Source organism: Nymphaea colorata, chromosome 9, assembly GCF_008831285.2.
Source record: "Nymphaea colorata isolate Beijing-Zhang1983 chromosome 9, ASM883128v2, whole genome shotgun sequence".
Classification (NCBI taxonomy): domain Eukaryota; kingdom Viridiplantae; phylum Streptophyta; class Magnoliopsida; order Nymphaeales; family Nymphaeaceae; genus Nymphaea; species Nymphaea colorata.
The window spans coordinates 19,613,688-19,636,157 of record NC_045146.1 but is presented as its reverse complement, the minus strand read 5'-3'; the positions used below and the strand labels follow the sequence as shown (position 1 = coordinate 19,636,157).

The 22,470-nt window shown below is 35.9% G+C and overlaps 1 protein-coding gene across 1 annotated transcript; it reads left to right on the top strand.

Moving 5' to 3' along the window:
- Nucleotides 1-2,561: 2,561 nt before the first annotated feature.
- On the top strand, nt 2,562-17,441 carry LOC116260371 (mitogen-activated protein kinase homolog MMK1-like). The gene is made up of 6 exons (XM_031638674.2): nt 2,562-3,071; nt 7,400-7,529; nt 10,066-10,203; nt 15,356-15,688; nt 16,556-16,736; nt 17,008-17,441. Exons 1-6 carry the CDS (start codon nt 2,854-2,856, stop codon nt 17,178-17,180), a joined length of 1,173 nt encoding a protein of 390 aa, XP_031494534.1. The 5' UTR covers nt 2,562-2,853; the 3' UTR covers nt 17,181-17,441.
- Nucleotides 17,442-22,470: the final 5,029 nt, after the last annotated feature.

Sequence of the window (22,470 nt, the reverse complement as noted above, 5' to 3'; positions counted from 1 at the left end):
TCCACTATTTATTTAAACAACAATGTGATGAACACAGAGATTTTAGACCAACCTCAGATCTTAGATCCCATACTACCAAACATGCTCTAAGAGTGTGAGGCTGCTGCCGGGCCGGGAAAAACCTGGCCCGGGCCCGATAAGCCGGCCCGGGTCAGCCCGGCCAGGCCCGATTCGACCCATTTAAGATTAAAAAATAATTTTTTAATTTTTTTATTTTAATAATATATATTTATTATGAATAAATATATTTTATAATTAAAAAAATATTTTATAATTAAAAAATTAGTTTTTATTTTTAAACAGGCCGACCCGATACCCACCCTTTAACCTACAACAGTAGAGTTAGTTAGTCATTCAGCATGTCACGTCATCTTTTTTTATGTGACATTACAGCTTCATGGGGCTACTTTCAATGCAATCCAATGGCCCCAAAAGAACGCTTACTCCTAATAATGGCCAAGTATCATGAAATGAGAGGTGGAGAATGTAGAATCTTTTCACTAGAATTCAATTTGTCCATCTTCTCCTGTTTGAGAAGTGATTCAAGATATTCAGTAAAGAGGAATTTGGTAACCACCAACATCTTTCTTTTTCCACAAGCACCTCAAGAACAAGTATTGAACCCTCCACCATTTCCAATTCAAATGCCACCTCTCTCAAATCTTCCACCTTAATTACAATCTTTTTCGCATAAATTTAGTCAACATCATGAGTTAATTCTTCGATGGAGACACTTTTTCAGTAAAACTGGTTCGGGCTGACCTTGAACTAAATTAAGTTAATCCTAATCGAATCGATCGATCGATAATAAAAAAAACTGACATCATATATTAGGTAGGAATGACTCTAATTAAGAGTCAACTTGTGCATATGTATTGACATATACGAATAAAAGTTAGAAAGGTGTTCATCAAATGTTTTTTTTCTACAATCACATGAGAGTTGAGCGTGTTTGCTTAAGCTGGATGGTAGGAATTAACAAAATAATTTCCAGTCCGATACAGATCCGGTTTGATCCCTTTCATTTGATAATTTTCATTGTATTGAATCGAGAAACAATCCTACGTATAATTAAAACCCAAGTAATTTGAAGTCTGCTTCAATTGTAGTACAATGCCCTAGCTTTCAACCCATCAACCAAAAAATTATAGCTTCCCCACAGTTTCGCCACAGCTCAAGACTCGAAATATCTAAAAAGTTTAACATCCAAACACGCCTCTATAACTAATCTTTGGATGAAAATTTCTTGCAAATCACAAAATTTTTGGCATCACGATCACACTGAGGAAACAATATGAAATTGTTCATTTAAATAAAAATTACCAAGCAAATTTGTTCCATCTACTTTAAGATTTGTTTAGAAACAACTTTATATATATATATATATATATATATATATATATGCATGATTTTTCTCATCCTTTAGCGTTTTTTATAACCATGGGATCTTTCATGAAGATCACATTTTTGTACAGCAAAATTTGATTAAAACGCCCCCAGAAAAGATTGAGATTTTAGAGGTACTAGTGAACGATCCCGTAGATAAGATGCGAACAACGGGAGATTCCGACTCGGTCTGCAAAGGGGATAAGACAAAGGAGCCTCGTGTCATTGACTCACATCCGTAGGGTTAATATCGGTTAGAAGAAAAGAGAAAGCTAGTAAAACGAAAATTTTCAGTGAAGGTCCAGTTTTTTTCATCATAAATTTGAAGCAGTCTCTTCATTTTGCATTTCTTGATTCAACCTCAAATTTACGAAGACTTTCAATGTTATGTTGCCGAGATGGGAATACGTATTTTCACATTTTTACATAAGGGTATTTTTGTAATTTCATTGGTTAATCTGCTCCCCAATTTTGCATATATGTAAAAAAGACTTGATTTGGATGAAATAAAACTGCCATTATTATGCCTAAATAATCCTAGAGTGCTTAATTAGAGCGACAATGTACTAATCAAATTTGAATATTTGCATAATTAGAATGAAAAGCCTTTCAAACTTAACATCATATTCTAGATTATTTCTCGACTTTTTTATGTTGGGATAATATATTATCTTAGAAAGCCGGATAATGCTGTTTATAATTGTCTTTATTTTTTCCAAATAAACATCCTATGAATTTAAATTGGGATCCAACACAGGAATATGTTGGACCATTAGCAATCCTACTTATGATTTGGAAAGAAAAATTTATGACAAATTATTTTGAGACTATGTTGCTAACTTGGAATAGAGTTCCCACATTTTAACTTGATGTGCATTTAGTATACAGATTTGATCCATTCCACTTTTGTCCTTACAGGAGAAAGACTTTCCATTTAAACATCAAAGCATTTTGGTCATTTTGAGTCCATAAAAATAGTCTCTTATTAGGAGCCATAAATGTTTTTTTGTTTTGGCGAAAGAATAACATCTAGTTTTATTTTGACTAATATTTTGCGAAGTTGATTTCCTGTTTGGCAGCCGCCAGCAAAACCGAGGATCGTTTCAGGAAAACGAAAAAATATGAAGCTCATTGTTAAAGCTTTGTGTCTTAATAAATGAAAACTATAGTAAATTTTACACAGAGAAAGATGGTTTCCCGTCCCTCTGCTGAAGAACATCGTCGCTTTCATGCCATTTCGAATCTGCCGACCTATAATCCCCAAAAGTAATTTGAGGCAAAAACTAAAAGGAGGAAGAGAGGATCAGGCTTCCTTCTTCCCCCCCACCTTTCTCTCTTTCTTGCTTGCTGTTTTAGGGTTTCTGGAGCGATCCGGGAAGGATTCCTAGCGTTGTTCCAGAGACTCTCTATCTACATCTCTCTGTGTCTGTTGGTTTCTTTGAAGGGGTTGAATCGAATTGGAGCGAGATGGAAGGAGGGGCCCCGGACACGGTGATGGCGGAGGCTCACCCACTGCCGCCGGCGGAGAACAACGGCCCGGCGGCGGCGTTGGACAACATCCCTTCGATCCCAAGTCATGGAGGGAGGTTCATACAATACAACATCTTTGGCAACATCTTCGAGGTCACCGCCAAGTACAAGCCCCCAATCATGCCGATCGGGAAGGGGGCCTACGGTATTGTCTGGTGAGCGGCCAGTCCCGCTTTCTTGTTTCTTTTCCTCTCTCGGTTGTGGCATCTGTGCCTTCCGGATGAATTTCTTGGAATTTCTGTTGTTTCGGGATGCTCCAAGCGAGCTCGGGTCATGTACTATTGAATTCTTTGTTGATTGTAAGGTTGTGAATTTAGCTCGATTAGTTCAGAAATCTTTTCTTGCTCATCTTCTGAGTTCTGACCTTTCTCTTACATAAATGTTTGCGTTTCTGTTACTATAATAACGAATTAGGTTTCTTTGGGATTTTATAGTCGGTCATTGGTACCGGCAAAGATAGGTAGTTCCATAATTGGTTGTTTTTTCTTCTCAGTCAGCCACCAAGTTGTGTGACGGGATCTGTTGAAATGATCCTCATAAAGTGGCAACTAAGGCCCTTTCTTGTTTCTGAGATGGAGTAATAGATGATGATCAGCCGAATGTGTCATAGTCAAGAATGGTTGGTCAGAAGAAGCCCGAGAGAGAGACCAGCAAATTGTATGTTCATTCCAAGTGCCGTTTATATGTATAGTCATCTTGTTCAGTTGTCAGAAAGGACCTGAGATGAATAAAACCCCAATGCTGCTCTTCACGTGATTTAAAAAGATCTTTGTTTATATTAAATGCATGGAAGGTGGAAATATGATATTGACTCAATAACAATTACTGTAAGAAGATGCATTTAATATAAGTTTATTTATTTGCGAGTCTATGTCATACTTTGACCAATGCTTCTTTCACGCACTTTTACATGATTTACACAAATGAAATCCTTCTTTTATATATGATCCCTAAGCAAGAGCCATTCTAGACTGCTGATGCTAAAGTCTATGTGCTCTACATCTTGGCAATTTGAAAACTTTGAGAAGGAAGTATAGTTTGACTAAAAATAGAAGCGTATTACTGATTGACCATCAAAATACATCTTCAGCCATCGGAGCTCATGGATGGGGACAAGAAGATGGAGAAGAAAGGTGACCTACTGAAGTGTAGGTGGTGGGGTTGATGTAGTGATTTTCACAGTTTTTATGAACACATTAGCAGTAGTTTGCTTTCTTGCTTCTCTTAATGAACACTTTAAGAAGTATCTTTCTAGAAAAATGGGAGAAACATGGATGCTGATCCTTTACTAGGCACTACAATGGCCATCTGTATCACTTTGTTGGATATGCTTGGTGATTCCTAATAGCTAAGGATATATATTCTTTTGTTGTGGTAAGAAAGTAAAGGGTCTTGATAAGAAATAGACATGTGATGAATCAGCTTCTCTCACTTTCCTTTTTTGTACCAAAGGTGGGCCATGGGTTCTGTTTGCTAGAAACTTTTGAACCATTCTTACTGGGACCACTGGTAAGTTGGAGTCCACATTCCCAAGGGTCAGGAGCCAGAATCCTGGTTCTCAGACATGAGCTTGGTTCCAAGTCATGGGGGCTCTATTTCTCTTGTAATTTTTATTTGAATTCTCTTATTCTGGTTTTCATCCTGTGAAACTTTTTCAGTTTTGTAAGTTTTAGATGAAAATATAATAATATTAGTGACAAATTTTAAAAAAGAGGGTGCAATGTAAATGCGAGATGACAATCGTTATCACAAAAAGAAATAGATAAAGTTAACGACGTGGTAGCTTTTCTTTTTGACCTTTAACAATTATTCTATTGTGTCCCTAGTGTCTTGATGCGGTCATTTAATTGTTGTGATGTGTCTTCTTTGATATGCATTCTGCATTCTGTGGAGGTGTCCATGTACATAAGTGTAAATTCCTAAAAAAACCCACCTGATTTTACTGTTGGCTGTTCTAGCATTATGCTGAAACTTTATTTTTTGCTTAATTTAGTTCATGATTTTGGTGCAACTGGAAATATTGCCGGATTATGTACCTTTTGTAGATTTCCTAATAGATTGATTTAAAAAGGAAATGCTAGTCTAGCAACATTAAGATGAAAAACTGAATGTGAAGAAACAAGGGGGTTGATAAGAAATTAGCAAATGCTGTAGAATAGTAAATGCACACTATGTTTTAGGGTATGCTTTTGAATGATACATGTGTTATACCCATGTGCAAAGTGATGGACCCAAATGACTAGACTGAGAAATTCAAAGGAGTGAAATGGGTAAGAACCTTCAAAACATCTGTCTTAGATCTAAAGCTTGTAGTCATGAAACCCAAATTAGGATCTGTCCATTGTTGAATCTTTCCTGATAAAAATATTTACCTGCAATTTGCTGAAAAAAAATGTAGCAGGAACCTAGTCTACACATGGTAAAAAGTTAAAAACAGTACAATTTTCAATTTTGTAACATAACATAATTACATTGGATACTTTTTCTTAATTAGGATTCTTATGCCTGGTTTTATATGTAACATGACAGCTACTAAATCATGCCTTATCCTAAGTCAAATGGGTGCAAGTACTGGTTCGGGTATGGGTCAGAAAACGCTTCTTATTCGAAAAAAACTCGTATAAGACGCCAAAAAACAGTCAGCCGTATAAAACATAAAAAAACGTGTCTTTTTTTAAAAAAATGCCAGAAAATAAAAACGTGAAAAACACGTTAATACGCGTATTATACTCGTTTTTTCATATTGTTTATGATTTTTTATTTTTGTAATTTTCAGGATTTATTAAATGTTTTAATTTTTTTTAAAAATTGTCAAGATAGTCCCAAGATATACAACGTTGCCGTATTATGCCCGAGAAATTCCTCGCTGTATAATACCTGTACTTTTGTGACAATGGTTTGGATACAAGTATGGCACGTAGGGGCGCAACAATTTAAAAAAATGTGGGTAAGGGGGTATGGCAGGGTATATACATGTATATATGTATAATACTACAAAAAATTTAAAATGAAAACAACATTTAAATAAACAAGTAATATAAATAAAAGAAGTACATGTTAATGACTAATAACTTTTAAAAGTAAAAAAAAAAAGAGTTAGAAACAAGCTAAATCAAGTGAAAGTAAGTATTTTAGATCAGTTTCAATTAGAAGAGTTCTTAAGTGTGTCAAGTACCCTGATTTATTGTGTCGATACAGTGACACATGCATGGGGACATTAATCAAGTACCCATGTGACTTAGGCCTTATCTGTTTGTTGATAAGGCCCTAAAACTTCGTCTGTGTAAGTTGCACAAATGCTATCATAATCAGTTTAACTCTTCTTGTCAACATCCAAGCAGTCAATTTGAAGGCCTTCTGGATGGGCATTGGAAAACCCTAGGCATTTATGAATAATGAAGCCCACTTCTCCTATCTCTTATACATGCATTTATAGTCATGTTGTTGCACTTGCATAAATGTATTGCAAGTGCGGCCCGAGCAGGTTATATGATCCACCAAATTGCATATAAGAGATTTAAAATCTCCACTGTCAGCTTTTACCATTATGAGCATTAATAGCTTACTCATGTGCTCTTACCACCTATGGGAGTGATTAGAGACCAACTATGGGTGAGGATGTCAGATCTGTTTAGCATCTAGGATTGCTTGAAAATGCGGCAGCTGATGGGAAAGAGCCATGTTGGGCGTGTTAACCTCCCCTCATCTTTCTCCTTCTTTTTCCTTTTCTTCTTTTCTTGTTAGCAAATCAAATGCCATTTTAGGAGAGGGTTGATGCGGGGGGGGGGGTGGGTGGGGTTGTGGGTGGGTAAGTAGGTGTTGATTAAGGTGATCAGGGGACTATGAGAGAGAGGCACACGTGGTTGACATGCCAACCATTCTCTAGCAAGGGTTTGTCTGTGGAGAAGGGGGTTGTATGGGGGTGATGGGGACTTTGGGATTGCACTTTCTCTTTGATTGAGGTGATCATGAGAGAGGGGCACAGCCACACAATGGTTGACATGCCACCTGTTCTCTAGTCAAGCATTCTTCAATTACAGGAGAGGGTTGTGTGGGGTAATACAACTGAAGTTCATTATCTCTTTTGACTGATTTTGACAACCTAGAGAGACTTCTTTGTCTCTTGGCTGTATGACCTAAGTTGCACCTTGGAATTAATGTAGTCTTTCTACAGCAGCCGGAAAGGAATTATCAGCCTCAAACTGGTGGAATAACACCATCTTTTCTAGTTAAAATCTGTGTTCCTTTCCTTTTCTAGTTAGCTGCCTTTTCCTTTTTGTGTTTTCTCCCTTTGAGTGCTTGTCTTTTGTGAGCTCATCACTTTTATAATGTCTTGTGTGAATTTTTTTTTGTCCGACTAAATAAGTTTTTAGGTTTTTGTATATTTTTTGTTACCTTATTTAGGAATTTTTAAATGCTTGATTTTCACTATGATATCTTCATTATGGTGAGCTTATTTGCCTATTATTTTTCTTTGTTAAAGTTCTGCAATGAATTCTGAGACAAAAGAGCAAGTGGCAATTAAGAAGATTGGGAATGCTTTTGAAAACCGAATAGATGCTAAGCGGACACTGCGTGAGATAAAGCTTCTTCGTCATATGGATCATGAAAATGTGAGCTACTGCTTTCTCCACATTCTCTTTTCCTCTTTTGTTTCTTTCTTTGGATCAGGTAAAGTCTTTGATGGTCATTGTGGTTCTTATCAAGATTTTGCAAAGATGATGGATATTTTGCTAGCGTATGCTCTCTCTCTCTCTCTCTCTCTGTGTGTGTGTGTGTGTGTGTGTGTAGGTATGTATGTAGAATTATATGTACACGTTTTCCATGGTTGCCAAGTGCTGAAAGCTTATAATTGAAACAGTGCGAAGTATTTTCTCTTGTTTAAATTGTGTGGGTAAACTTGTTTTTACATTTAATTTCTCGTTTCCACTTCTGTGTAATCTTTATACATGGCATCTGCACTTCTTGCTTTCTTCATGTAATGGAAATATTCTTCTAGCGATATATATGAAATTGGGACTGACAACCATATGTGCTGACAGTTCTAAGCTGTCAGTTTTTTCATTAGAAACTGTCATGTTTCTTTCCTTTATGTATACATGATTTGAGTGCGAAGCACTCCTTGAATGGATAAAAATTGAATAGGATTTCTACTCAACAACATGCTATCATTTATGGTGCCTAGTATTTGACTTATTTTGTCATATGTGTATTTGTATTTATGTGCATATACACATCAATTTTTCTGCTGAAAGGATGGGAATCACTGGCAGTTTGAATCTAAATCACACAGGCTCTTCAAAACAGTCGCCGCATCCATGGCAACCGACAATACGCTTTTACGCTTTCTTTTCCATTGAATAGTTGATGGCATCATTGCTTTGCTAGTTGTTAAATGTTACTTTTTCATTTTTTTATTTGTGGACAGTTTTTGTTTTGATACACACACACACACAGAGAGAGAACATCTTTTGAAAAATGCCATAACTGTGTTAGCTCTGCTAACAATTCCGTGAGAAGTTGTGCACACCACAATGAAAGCCCAGTTCTCTTTAAGACTCAGATGTTTTCCTTAACGATTAGGGTAAACCCCCTTGGCTTAAATACAGTATAGTGGGTAGGGTTCATTACATACAGGTTCTCCACCTGACCGGACTCATCTCACTATGAGATGGAACCTATCATCTCGTAAGGGCTAAGGACCTTGGATCCCACTGATTCAGGTCCGACTCTAACAAATTGCACCTGTGTGACATATAGGTCTGAAGGAAAATCCTCCTGTGTTGCATCTGATTGCAGTTGCTACATTAGTTAAAACCCTATGGAAGTTGAAAAGTTTAAACAACCAAATGTGCTGAATGTTTTCTACCATTTATTCATATTTATTCAATGATATGATCTTTGCTATAATATCCTGAAAATATTCCACCGTTCTAATTTAATAATTTTATTTATTTAATTGTTTTATGTTCATTATAAAATACTGGCGGTCTTGTAATTCTCAAGATTTCAGATAATGCTATTTATATGATATGATCTTTCTCAGATTAGGTGCCAAAATTTTCTGAAATAACAAACAAATTATAGCTTTTCAATGTTAAAAATAGGATTTTATTTAGCATTTAAATAATTTTGTTGTCGGGTTAGTTAGAGTCCTGCTGGCAGTTGGACAAGTGTGGCCTTAACTACACGAACTTATAACCTCAATTTGGATAAGGTTTTGTGACAACTGTAAAATTGTTTCTTTTGCTTGTTTTCCATATAGACCAACTAAGAAGGGAAGTTGCATTCTTTTATTAGAAAAGTGTACTTTGGGTTTTTGTGAATTCATTGTAGAGGTAGAGGGATCTTATAATGATTGTCTCGATGATTGATCTCAGCACCCAGTCTGTTGAATATAAATGCACCTAAGAGGACTAAAAAATAGTAACTAGAACAAGCAGATATAGACCTGATCCACTAACATCTGGTAGATATTGGATTTCTCCCAAACCATTCCCATGTGACCTGATTATAGTTCAAAAATTTCCTATTCTCAGAATAGCTCCAATTGGAATCTTGAAAGCTATGAAAAAGATTCAGAGAGTTGAATTGTTTAAATGTATTATCCTCTCAAAATTGACTCGAGCATTCAGTTTGACAATGTGAACAGCCTAATAGAGTTTTCAGCTGAGCAAGCAAAATTACTATGATCCAGGATGCAATTCAGCAATTTATGTCTAGGCATATTTGGATGTCATTCAGGAATCAGGACCAGTATACCTGGTTATGAGACTACTCCTATTCTCATTTATGGAATGTTAGGACTGGGCTGTATTTTATCAGGTTTTGAAACTTAATCTTCTAAAATCTTTTTAGTGCATTTGGTCGGACTTGTTTTGTTTATCATGCTGTTAGATAGTTTGTTTGTTGGCAAAATGACAGGTTATATTTAGCTGGTTTACTGAAATTAATATCTGCTCTACTGTAGCATCTTAAATTTATTTACTTGTCTCCAATTCAATGAACAAGAGAAATTTTTTGTGGTTACTGATTGTTCATATGCTTGTGCCATTTTCATTTGTTTTCACCAACCGATGGTGCACTGTTATAGCTTTTCTGAGGAAACTCTAGTCACTGCCACCATTACTAATGGTAGCTCTTGAACAGGTTGTGGCAATAAGGGATATAATACCCCCACCTGTTCGTGAGGCATTCAATGATGTCTACATTGCTTATGAACTGATGGACACTGATCTTCATCAAATAATTCGTTCAAATCAACCTTTGACCGAGGAGCATTGCCAGGTTTTTATTCGTTATATTGTTTTATAATCAGATTTAGTAGATCATGTTATCTACTGGTTATGTTTTGTCCCCTCTATTTTGTCTGCGTAAATGTTCTTGAGGACAAGCCATCATTCCAGCAATTTTTGAGAAATGGTTGTTTCTGGAAATTTCAAACGTCATGTTGGTAGACGTTTTATTGACACTTTTCACCTTCACCAATGTTTTTCTGCCGTCAGTAATAGCCGCATTTTTTTTTGTAGTAAAGGTTTTAGGATGTGTATTATGGCTTGGACTGGAAAATCTAAACAGTGTGGTATGCATTTAAACAATTATAAATAATCTTTTGACCAGCCTATTCAAGAAAACCAACAAGGTAGGAAAAACATGTTCAGTTAGATTTAAGAAGCAGAGTAAAAAATAAAACATCGTAAATAATGGCATAAATAAATCATAGTCACAAAAATCCTTTTTTTTTTGACGAAAATGCGAAAATACATCGTCTTGTTGATAGATGTTTTACGCTTTTCACCTTCACCAATGTTTTCCGCCATCAGTAATAGCTGTATTTTTTTTGTAGTGAAGGTTGTAGGATGTGTATTATGGCTTGGACCGGAAAATCTAAACAGTGTGGTATGCATTTAAACAATTGTAAATAATCTCTTGACCAGACTATTCAAGAAAATCAACAAGGTAGGAAAAACATGTTCAGTTAGATTTAAGAAACATAGTAAAAAATAAAACATCATCAATAATAGCATAAATAAGAACCATAGTCACAAAAATGTTTTTTTTTTCCGACAATCAATGATAGACGTTTTACCGACATTTTTCACCTTCACCAATGTTTTTCCGCCATCAGTAATAGCCGTATTTTTTTTTTCTGTAGTGAAGGTTGTAGGATGTGTATCATGGCTTGGACCGAAAAATTTAAACAGCGTGGTATGCATTTAAACAATTGTAAATAATCTCTTGACCAGACTATTCAACAAAATCAACGAGGTAGGAAAAGCATATTCAGTTAGATTTAATAAGCAGGGTAAAAAATAAAACATCATAAATAATAGCATAAATAAATCATAATCACAAAAATGGTTTTTTTTTTAAATGTGAAAAAACGTGTAAATAAAATAGCTGTTTAAAACTAAAAAAATGTCATTTTTTAAAACATTAAAATGAAAAAAAACACAAAAACATGTTTTTCCATGTTTTTTCCTTCTTTATTTTATTCATTTTGAACACTTTTTAAAAATGCACTTCGCCCTAGGCAAACAGGGATCCCTGCTCCTCTCACGTTCTGTAAGAAAGGCTTTGCGCACCGGCACAACAGAATGAGAATCCGCTAGCGCAGATAGTGGTTCCTTGAGATCACTCAGAAATGAGAATTGTTGACCCATATGATCTCAGGCTCATCAAGAGGATGAAACTGACAATTTCACACTGAGAGATTGAGCTCGTCGCTGAGCTCTCTCTTGGGCTGTGAAAGCGGTGCGAATGGGGCTACCTTGCCTTGAGAGCTTTCCCGGTTACTGAGTCTGTGATTTCATTGTCAGTATTTGCTTCCATCTCACCGACGCTTTGTTCCGTGCGTCAGCACTTCACTCGTCACCACTGGTTCATATGGCTTTGCACAAAGCACTCGCAAAGCGTAGTCCCGGGCTGGTCTCCATGGAGTATAGCATATCACTCTCGCCCATGTTCATACTCCATCCCTAGTCTGGCATGCTGTCTTCCACTCATCCCCCAATGGATATGATACCTTCCAGATTGGGTAATATGAATTTTTGACCAGACATCACCACAGCCCACTACTTCGTTTTCGCGCTCTGCTCACGGCGCTCCTTGCTCGTGGAGCGGCATACCGAAAAAAAAAAGAAACTAAGAAAGACCCTAACCTTTTTTGGATATAGTCAGAGTTGGGGTCATTCTTTCGGAGATCCTTCTGGATCGCTTGTAGCATTTCTCTTTCTTCCTGATCTGCTACTTCGACCTTGCATATGACGGGACCACTCGAACCGCGAAAGGTATAGTTCGACTTAATCTCCAAGTGGGATCTCTTCCTTAAGGATTGGGATGAGTCGATGTCGGTCGATGGTGTGAAAACACTTCCGGATGTCGAATTCCAAAAACCAGCGAGAGGTTCCCCACTCTTCTTTGATCAGTCTGAGGGCCAAGTGGCAGCTCGACTCGGGCGAGCTTTTGGAATGCTTATTCTTTTTGGCTATGTTATTTTCTAAATTTTAGTTGTTGCAAATCTACTCATTTTTTGATGTTTGTATTATTAGTTTTTGTCACTTATTTTATTTTCTCTCATTTTTAGTTTTTTTATTCTTTTATAAATTTATCATATTTTTTCAAGCTCGCTGCATTATACCCGAGAAAAACCTCACTGTTTAAAATGCGAGAAAGTTTTTGTGGCTATGAAATAAACTGTCACACGGGTGCAGCAGTGGTTATGGACATGGATTCTAGACATTTTAAAAAAACTCTGTGTTTGTATGTTTTTTTAACATATCATAAACGCATTGACAATGAAAAATTGAAAGGAAAAGCATAATGCAATTGACCAAATCAAAGATATTTAAAAGCAATGTCGCAAATTGCGTTCTCAAGTTTGTAGCAGCGAGGTTTTTGTTGAGTGCTAGTCAGATTTTTTTTTTCGTTGGGATAATTTTGGACATTCAAAAAATAAATTATATATGAAAAATAATAGAAAAATTATGAAATTATGTGTTAGAAAAATTATGCATTTATGAGTTCTCTACTAATTATCTTACAAGATAATAGCTAACCATTCAAAATAATTATAAAATATTGATACAAAAATGAAAAACAAAAAAACTTAAAGCATACTAAAATATAGTTTAAAAATTAATTGAAGTCTCATGAAAGTATTGTGATATTAGTATGATTTTTTCAGCGGAAATATTATGGAAATATTTTGATAAAATTATTACTTTTTTAAGCTTCATATGGTTTTACTTTAGCAATGTTAACACAATATTTTGAAAATTTCACAGAGAGGCCTCTGACTTTACTTAAAAGTGTACTAAGAAAAATATTGAACTTAAACCAAAATAGACCAAGTTTGAAGACAAAAAGGATCACAAAGATGCATTGGCTACACCAATGACTTTGACTGTGTGCTCACCGTGTCACATGTATGCATGCATGTGTTAAAGTGTCAACATTGGTGTGGCTGCTTTTCAAGTGCGTTCGTATGACATAGTAAATGGTAAATAAGAACAAACACTATAAAACATTCAACCTCCAAGAATTATAGAGAAAAAAAAACACTTAATGATATTGACAGCTAATGAGAAAGGCTGCAATTTATTTAATACCGGGGTGGTAAATGAATAGAATGAATTAACCAGTCAAGATTTTCAAGATTCACACAATGACATAAGTTAATTGAGCATATAGTGGGAGGTGGGGGGAACTTGAATCATGTCTTGTAATTTTAAACTAGAATGGTTTGAGCTCTCAATCATTAGTGCCTTTTGGACTTGCGAATGCTGAGAAAAAAATGCAGGGATAGAAATGGAAAATCAGAACAATGTTCATGGCTGAGAAAAATTCAGCTAAATTGGTGGAGTCTAAGTTTGCAAGATAATCTATTAAAAGCTGCTAAACGTTTATCTACATATATGTATATATGTATGCATGTGCATATATACATAAGTATGTATAATTGTATATATAAAAGATACTGTATTTATGTTGATTACTGCATGATTTTTACATTGCAATAGGCACTCAGAACACATTGGCTATTAAGATTCGTAATTTTATGTTACTGCTTCTGGAGGACCTACTCAATGATTATCTAGAGACTATAATACTGTTTTTTGGAGGGGGGACACATCTGAATACCATGAGGCTAAGTATTATAGAGTGGTTATGATTACATAAATCTTTGGGTATGAGGTGGCTTTGCTTTATGGCTTTTGTGTATTTGATTTATCTTCAATTTACATGGGAAGGTGTCCTTGCTCCTTCACAGTTCTTCATCATTCTTCTCTTAAAAAGTTAAAATAGATTATGAAGTGCCTTTTTCTGAGGTGTTTGTGTGGGAAAGCTCCACCCCAATTGGCAGGATTGATCTGTTTGAATAAGATATTTGAAAATACTTGATGATTCTTTTTTTCTGGCATGATCTCTCTAAACTGATTTTTTTCAATAAGGATATGCTTGCTTTCTTTGATCCTCAATCCTATGTGACATTGGAGATTCCTATGCCTTCCAATTGCAATTTTGGCTTGAAATATTTTTACTGAATTTGATTTTCGTACAGTTAAGTACGAATCGTAAGGTGTTCAAACTTCAAAGTTTATTTATCCGGCTCATGTGGAGAATGCCTGATCTATAGTAGTTTAAATGTCACTATTGCTATAAAGGATGTATCCAACTATCCTACTTGGGGGGGCAGAACCTGGGAGTGAAGGTTGCCCCTACTCCCACCACCCCAAACCCTACAAAAAAAGGCCAGTTGTAAATTGTGGTTCACATTTTACAGATAAAGATTCATTCAGGTTGGATCTTGATGAGGACCTGAACTGAAGCTGATAAGCAATGATCTTGGAAATCCTCCTTTTGTGAAAACTGGATCTTATCAGTTCATTTTGTAAGTCAAATATGAAAATAATTGGTCATTTTTTTACCAGAGTATCTGGTTAGAATTAATCCATTTGCAGGCAATTGCAACCCTATCCTAGTGTTCCTCTTATTCAGTTATTTATATGGCTTTACGTGAGTTTGTTGTTTATATGTATTTGTGTTAGCTAACAACATCTCCTTAGAAACTTTGTGAAAATATATCTAAAGACAAGTAACAATGTGCATGTACATGTATTGAAATTCTGGCCATTATGTTGAAAGATATTATTGGCCAGCCGCTCAGAAATGAACTATTTCTTGTATACCTTGATAGTTGATAAAATAAGCAGCTACATTTCTTTGAGCATCTGTTTAGTGGGAATCATTACGAACATTATAGTTTCAATTTTTGGTTATCATTCTACTTTATATGTTATATTTAAGTGCATTAAATTTGTGGTGCAGTAGGGAGTGATCCTAGTGTTAAAAAGCATAAAAACCCATTGTACAAGTTCTGAGCTGATTGCTTTTACATGATTTGATAGACAAACTAAAATTTTGCTTTTCTTGGCAGTATTTTCTTTATCAAATTTTACGAGGACTGAAATACATACATTCTGCAAACGTTCTTCATAGAGACTTGAAGCCGAGCAATCTCCTCTTAAATGCCAATTGTGATCTTAAAATATGTGATTTTGGGCTTGCGCGGATCACATCTGAAACTGACTTCATGACCGAATATGTTGTCACAAGATGGTATAGGGCCCCAGAGCTGCTCTTGCACTCATCTGAGTATACAACAGCAATCGATGTGTGGTCAGTAGGTTGTATATTTATGGAACTAATGAACCGTCAGCCGCTGTTTCCTGGGAGAGACCATGTCCATCAATTGCGTCTGCTGATGGAGGTACTTTTTCTCATCTCATCTCTCTTTCTCTCCCCTTCTCCCTCTTGCATTTGCTAGCAACATGGACACAGAAAACATGATCTACTGGGACAGGGGACGATGCTCATTTTTATAATTAGTTAATACTTAATAGGTGATTTGTTTATGTCTTAACATGTAAACGTCTTGAAACAATTGTTAAGTATAATTAACTTCAACGGATGAAAAGAAATTACTTTTCCTGTCCCTTATTGTGTCACATAGATACTGGACCCAAATAACATGCGAAAGCCTGTGGATATTGATCTGTATTAGTCAGTTTGGCTTTGTCATGAAGTAGTTTTATTAGGTATTCTAATATGGTCCTTTGCAGACTATAACCTTCTGACTGGAGATATATATATATATATATATATATATGAGTTTCATGTTCTAAAAACGTTCTGAAAGCTCAGTGAATCAAAAAGCTATACCTTTTTGACGTGTACTATGTTATATACATGGTATGGCTTAACTTTTTGTCCCTTTTCCCCTCTCTGAGTTGCCAGACTTTTTATACATGCCACAGCATGATTTCTCATATTGTATCTTATTACGTGGTCATTGCAGCAAATGACCTGATTCAATATGGGGATGATTAACTGGCAAATTTCTGAAAAAGAAATCTTGGTTATGCCATTTTGAGTCTGAGAGTATCTGGTTATGGGGAATGGAGTATCTATGTTTTCAGAAAACTTCTGCAAGACAAGCTAAATTTATTCCAGGACACCTTCAGACCACCATCAGTCACATGATTTCTTTTCTTACCCATCTTTATTGCCATTTATTTAGTCTGGAACATTATGGGGAATGAGTTTTGCTGACATATGGTGATTGCGTTCTTTTCAGCTAATTGGAACTCCTACTGATAATGATCTGGGGTTCGTCAGTGAAAATGCCAGACGTTATATTCAGCAGCTTCCACGGCATGCTCGTCAATCATTTACTCAAAAATTCTCACATGTTCATCCTTTAGCTATCGATCTTGTAGAGAGGATGTTGACCTTTGACCCAAGGCAAAGGATTACTGGTAAGTCTATCGATGAACAAAAGTTTATACAACATATGTTAAAAGTTTGAGTTGACAAGAGACAATCAACTATTGTCCTTGTAGTAGGATGCCTACCTGCTTTATATGGTTTGCATTCTGTTGTTAGCAGGGGATGTAGTCAGTTTGTTTCCTCGTGCATCTAGTGCTTATGACATAGGTTTCGTTGTATCTATCCACTAGTTTGAACTCTTTTGTGATAAGCTTTGCAGTCAATGCTCTTTCTTTTCTAAGTTGTTCATGTCAACTGCAGTTGAGGGTGCACTGGCTCATCCATATCTGGCATCGCTCCATGACATCAGTGATGAACCTGTTTGCTCAACGCCTTTCAGCTTTGACTTTGAACAGGATGCCTTGACAGAGGAGCAGATGAAGGATCTAATATATCAGGAGGCTATGTTGTTTAACCCCGAGTACCGGGTATAACTTCCTTTTATTTGTTCTCCATTCTGTGCTTCAAATGTTGTAAGCTTGATGTCTTGTATTTGGTGATCTTCATGTAAATATGCATGTCATTATTTTTACCTGAAGGAATGTGCAAACGCCTTTGTTTTGAGAGTAGAGCCTGTTTTCTTGGTCTCATAGTGTCCCCAGTTTGAGAATATTGAATGGATTTGCAAATACTCTGTCTATGAAGTGTGAATTGATGGAATAAAGAAAAAGAAATGATGGTAGATAGTTTCTTTAGGCCTAGTTGAGTGGGTGTCAGTTATAATGTCTTTGGATGTGTCGTGTCATTTGAGCCCGTTTTGATTTGCTCGAGCCCTGAAGCCTCAATTTGAATGGTTTGGATTTTGTAAGGCTGGTTTTTTGATATGAAATATTAATTGTTACCTCAGAGCTGGATTAAAATGTACTAATGGTTTGATGTTATCGTTTTGAAGCATTTTCCACCTTGACCTATTATAAGCTTTTTTCATATGTTGCAATAGAAATCAGGCTTGAATGCGGAACATTTATAGAGGCATCCCCACAATTTGAAATCTATTCCCCACCTCCAATTTGCCTGATTCTTGTTTTCCCAAGCAGTCCAGCGACCACTGCTAGGTAGGCGCGGATAATCCTTACCATCAGTTCTTTCGCTGACCTGAACCATTCGTTGGACTGGACTGTTTACCATCATTTTTCCTTGCACGGACTTCCCATCAAAATGAATATGTATAAAGAAAGCAATCATCAAGATGTTTGAATAAGATTGGCCGGCGACAAATGTCTTCTAGTTGAATGTTGCCCTTCGGTACTGGAAGCAAGATGAACTGCTGGTCTCGTGGCTCGTGCAGCTTGTGAAGAGCTTGTTCATACCCTAAATGGATTGGTGAACTAAACAGGAACAATGTTAGACTGAGCGTGGCTTGAATGCTGGAAATAAACATGTCTTAGCAATGCTTATCCATGGTTGGAAGTGTTTGGCTCGCAAGTGGTAGAGCTTCACTATTTTATTTTTTTTCCCTCCCATCCTTGAGACTAACTTTTGCGGATCATTTGGCTCAAAGTCTGTTTGTTTAGCTTGGGTTTGCTGAGCATGAGCTTGGTTTGCTTGCTGTATGCATCAGCCCCATCTTGGACACCTGAAGCATGCTGGTGGAGCCTGAACTTATTCTCAGCCCTCTGCTCTGAAATGGTTCTGAAAATTCATTTTTTGTCTGGTGCCATCTGAGACGAGCTATCCGGCCGTGGCGGTGGGCTGCAGTTCCATGACACGATGTAAAGCCTGGTGGGTGGACCTGACAATCCCAGTAAGAAAAAGAAGTGGCACAACGTCGAGAGATACACATATTTTAAAGAGAATTAGATGCTTGTAGCTTATTCGTGCTTTTCAACAACCATTATCAAGTTGTCTCTGGTCTTTGAGAAGCTCCCCATTTGATCAGAGAGACAGCAAATACCGAGCAAATGGGCATGTCCTTCTGAAAATAGCAACCCCAGAAAGCCTTATTCTGCTGTATGGTTGATAATTAGTTCTTTTTGTGGGAGCCATCCAATATGGAATCTCAAATGACAATGGCAATAGGGCACTTCTCCTTTCAGGGGTAACTGCTAGATAACAATAGATAAACAAAGAGTACCCACTACCCTTCTCTGTGAATCAAAACCCCTTTTCACATAAAAGATAAGTTCACGATGTTTAGAAGAACTCTTTAAAAGCTATGTGCTAGAGCTCACATGGGCAAGTCTTGTCAATACGAGTCTGGTTGCCTCATGATGCTTTCTATCTCTGGTTGATGAAGGCACTTCAAAAGGTTTATGATATTTGCCATCAAGTTGTCTGCAAGCGGGCAACTGGTGACATCTGAAATGTCTAGCATTCAGTGGTGGAACGACACTTTGTTAATGGCGAGCGTAGGCCGGTTCTGACCCAGAAAATTTTTAGCAGAGTGGCTTGGGTTCTGAGTGGGCAGTTTTACACCACAGACCCGAACGCAACACCACATTCTTTACTGAACTGCAGAAAATTTACTGTTTCCTTTTTGCCTCTTTGTTCAGCATGAACTGCCATGAATGCGATCTTCTTGATTTGTCTACTAGGACCCCACCAAAAAAGCATCACGCTCCCAACAAAAGAATATTAAATTCAAATCTATCCCCAAGCAAAAGTATCGTCAACATTTTCTGAGCTTTATTTGGTAAACAAGCCTTAAAAGATTAAAAAGCGTCTCTTTGTCCCCACTCTTCTATAAATAAATAAGTAAATAAATAAATAAATAATCTCTAGACTTTAATTTTTTGAATTTTATAAAGGATTTCATGATTTTTTTATATTTTTTCTAAATTTTTCAAGATTTTTCCGAAATTTACCAAAAAGAACAACTTAGCCGAGAAATAATAGAGAAAAACCTCGCAGAGATTTTTCAGAGAACTATATATATGACGTATATATATCTGCTGGATCTGGATGTCAGATGTTACTGTCGTAGTGGTGGTAGCAGCAACACTTAGCACTGGCGGTAGTGGTAGAAAAACTGTGCAGTAAATACAGTAGATGAGCGGTAAGCCACGACCATTTTCCCCCTTTGCAATCGATTCCAAGCTTATCCAATCCAATCTGATAAAGGCAAATTTGGAAGAATATTATGTTTTTTACAATACTTTAAAAACTAGCATTATCTTCTTTTTTCAATATATATCTGAAACTATGTTGAAGCAAAGGAGAGAAGAATCCTCTTATCCAAATTGAAGCCGAGGGGTAGATTTCTCATGTGTAAGAAAATGGAAAAATATTTCAGTAAATCCTTCTTAATTGATTGCGGGTTTAGATTTTGACTAATAAATGAAGCACTGATATATAAAAGCAAGAACTAATAGGCTCTCTCTCTCTCTCTCTCTCTACACACACGCACAAACCTATTGTACTTATTGTCTATTGATCTATTAAGAAAGAGCCAAAGAGGTAGAGTGGGCCAGAGGTAGTCGGTATCCAAGTTTATACATGCGCCTGCACACACACACACACAGATACACATGCGCACCATCCTTTGCGTGGAACGCACATCAACCCTTCAATTTTCAAAATGACATCAAGCATACGATAAAATAATGACCTAAAGCCAGATAGTTTTCAAAGCAGTATTTATAAAAGAATTGAAACCAGTATGTATAAAAGAATTGAAATCAGCCGATTGCTGGAAGAACTGTTGCTAAAAACACCATGCCATATTGTTATTAGCAAAGATATATGGTGTTTTTACAAACGGTTGTAAGTATTTAGCCATCCGGCGATATTGGGCAGCTGGTTGATTTCAAATTTTTAATATATATATGTATATATATTTGTATGTTTAAAATTTATAATTACCGATATTATTTTAAAACTTTCCTAATAGCGAAATGAGAAGAGTACCTTGGGTTTTACCTCAGCACTATTATATTTATTGTGGAATTACAAGCTTATTAGACAACCCCTATTCTTTTTTTTTTTCTCTTTAAATTGATAAAGAAAAGGGTAACGTACAACTTTCTAGGAATCTTTTGACGTCAACAAGTTTATGACACATAAATTTTACATATCTGAAGAGCCAAAAAGTATAGGGTAATATGAAAATATAAGAACGGTAATGCATAATATATCATTGCATTCGCAAATCACATTTTCCGATTTTCTCAAAATATAGACAACCGTTAACACAAAATTGTAATTAGGTTCCTACTTTTCCATGTCTCAAATAGGTACAACCCCCTCTTGAGAAAATTGGAAAGATGGATACCTGTGCAGATTTCTAGATAAGCAGAAGTGCATTTTAGAAATTTATGTAACATATTAATCTTTAGTTTATATCTTTGACGGGTTGCAACTTTTTTTTCTACTAAATTAATTTAAACTTTAGGTCAAACGATAGCTGGAATCTGATGGTTAGGTGACGCTTTTGGTTCTATCCAATTATTCTTTAATTTATTTATAAGTTAGAATAATGACGTAGCAACAATAAAATAATGCAACTAAGTGAGAGAGAGAGAGAGAGAGTATGTGTAAGACGCACATATAAAAATAAACAGACAAGAGAGACAAGGAAGGAGAATGGGTTTGGAATGGTTAAAGAAATAACAAAAAATAACCTTTTTAAACAAGTAAATGAAAGGTAATTTAAAAACTAATAAATAACAGCAGTCTTAAAATATTATCAAATTCAAAACTGAGACATGTCCCCTTTCAATCTGCCATTTAAATCAGCAGATTTTAATAACATTGGTCTCAACGATATGAGATCAAAAGAGAGATAAACACGTGAGTGAATGATGAGTCTAGTTTTTTAGTCACATAGGACCATCCACTTAAAGCACATGGATGGTTGAGAGAAAAATAAAAAAAAGTGTGAACTAATTTAAATGACAAAAATGTTCATCATATTTTATTATTATTTTTCTTTTAATCATCCATCATAATGGATCAAATGACCTTTGATGGTTGATTATGAAAAGGCAGAGACATCATTCAAATATATATATGTATATATATATGACCTACCATGAAAGTTCAACTCAAAGCTTCGTTTTCTTTCTATGAAAAACAAAATATCAGAATGCATCTTCTTAGGATGTGTTGGTAAAATTGATTCGTCTTTAATATTTTAGTATTAAGATTCTTCCAGGAAGAAATGATCGTATAGTATCCAGTGTGTATTTGAAGGTTGGAAATTGATAAAGAAAATTGTTTCTGAAAAGAAACATGAAAACTGTGGGCTGTCACTCCATAATGAGAAAAGAAGTTTTCTATGTGAACTTTCAAGAAACCAGCAATTTTTTCTCGCTGAACAGAAGGCTCCGCTTCATGAGATAGGGAAACCTGTACTAGAAGAATAGTTTTACTATTTTGACTTTCTGCGGTCCTTTCTTTTCTTAATATTTCTTTGACATCAAACTCACACAAGTTCTTAATTTAAAAGTTTCCTTGACAAAGTTCTTGCTAGTGCAAAATTTTCAGGAGGATAAATAACTTTCCACTTTTGAATGTGCTTTGAGATTTTAAAAACAATTTCATGCTGCCACTCAGTCCCAGAATGTCAACTTCACACAAGCGACCAAATATGGGAGAGGTGCAAAGAGCTATCAGTTGAGGGCTCGCTTTTATTAGTGATTGGTAAATAGCGCCAGCAACAGTAAACAGTAAATGATGTCAGGGTCGGTTCTTTACCAAAATTCGGCTTGAATGATCTATTCAAATTTGAATATGCTGTTGTCGAGTTAAGAATGGCACGCATTTGTTTTTAAATTTTTTTACTTA

What these genes read in the sequence shown, in the direction of transcription:
- LOC116260371 (XM_031638674.2), top strand. Translation starts at nt 2,854, where the DNA reads ATGGAAGGAGGGGCCCCGGACACGGTGATGGCGGAGGCTCACCCACTG. An exon ending in GTCATATGGATCATGAAAAT is followed by an intron (nt 7,530 to 10,065) that starts GTGAGCTACTGC and finishes GCTCTTGAACAG; the next exon opens with GTTGTGGCAATAAGGGATAT. An exon ending in TGACCGAGGAGCATTGCCAG is followed by an intron (nt 10,204 to 15,355) that starts GTTTTTATTCGT and finishes TTTTCTTGGCAG; the next exon opens with TATTTTCTTTATCAAATTTT.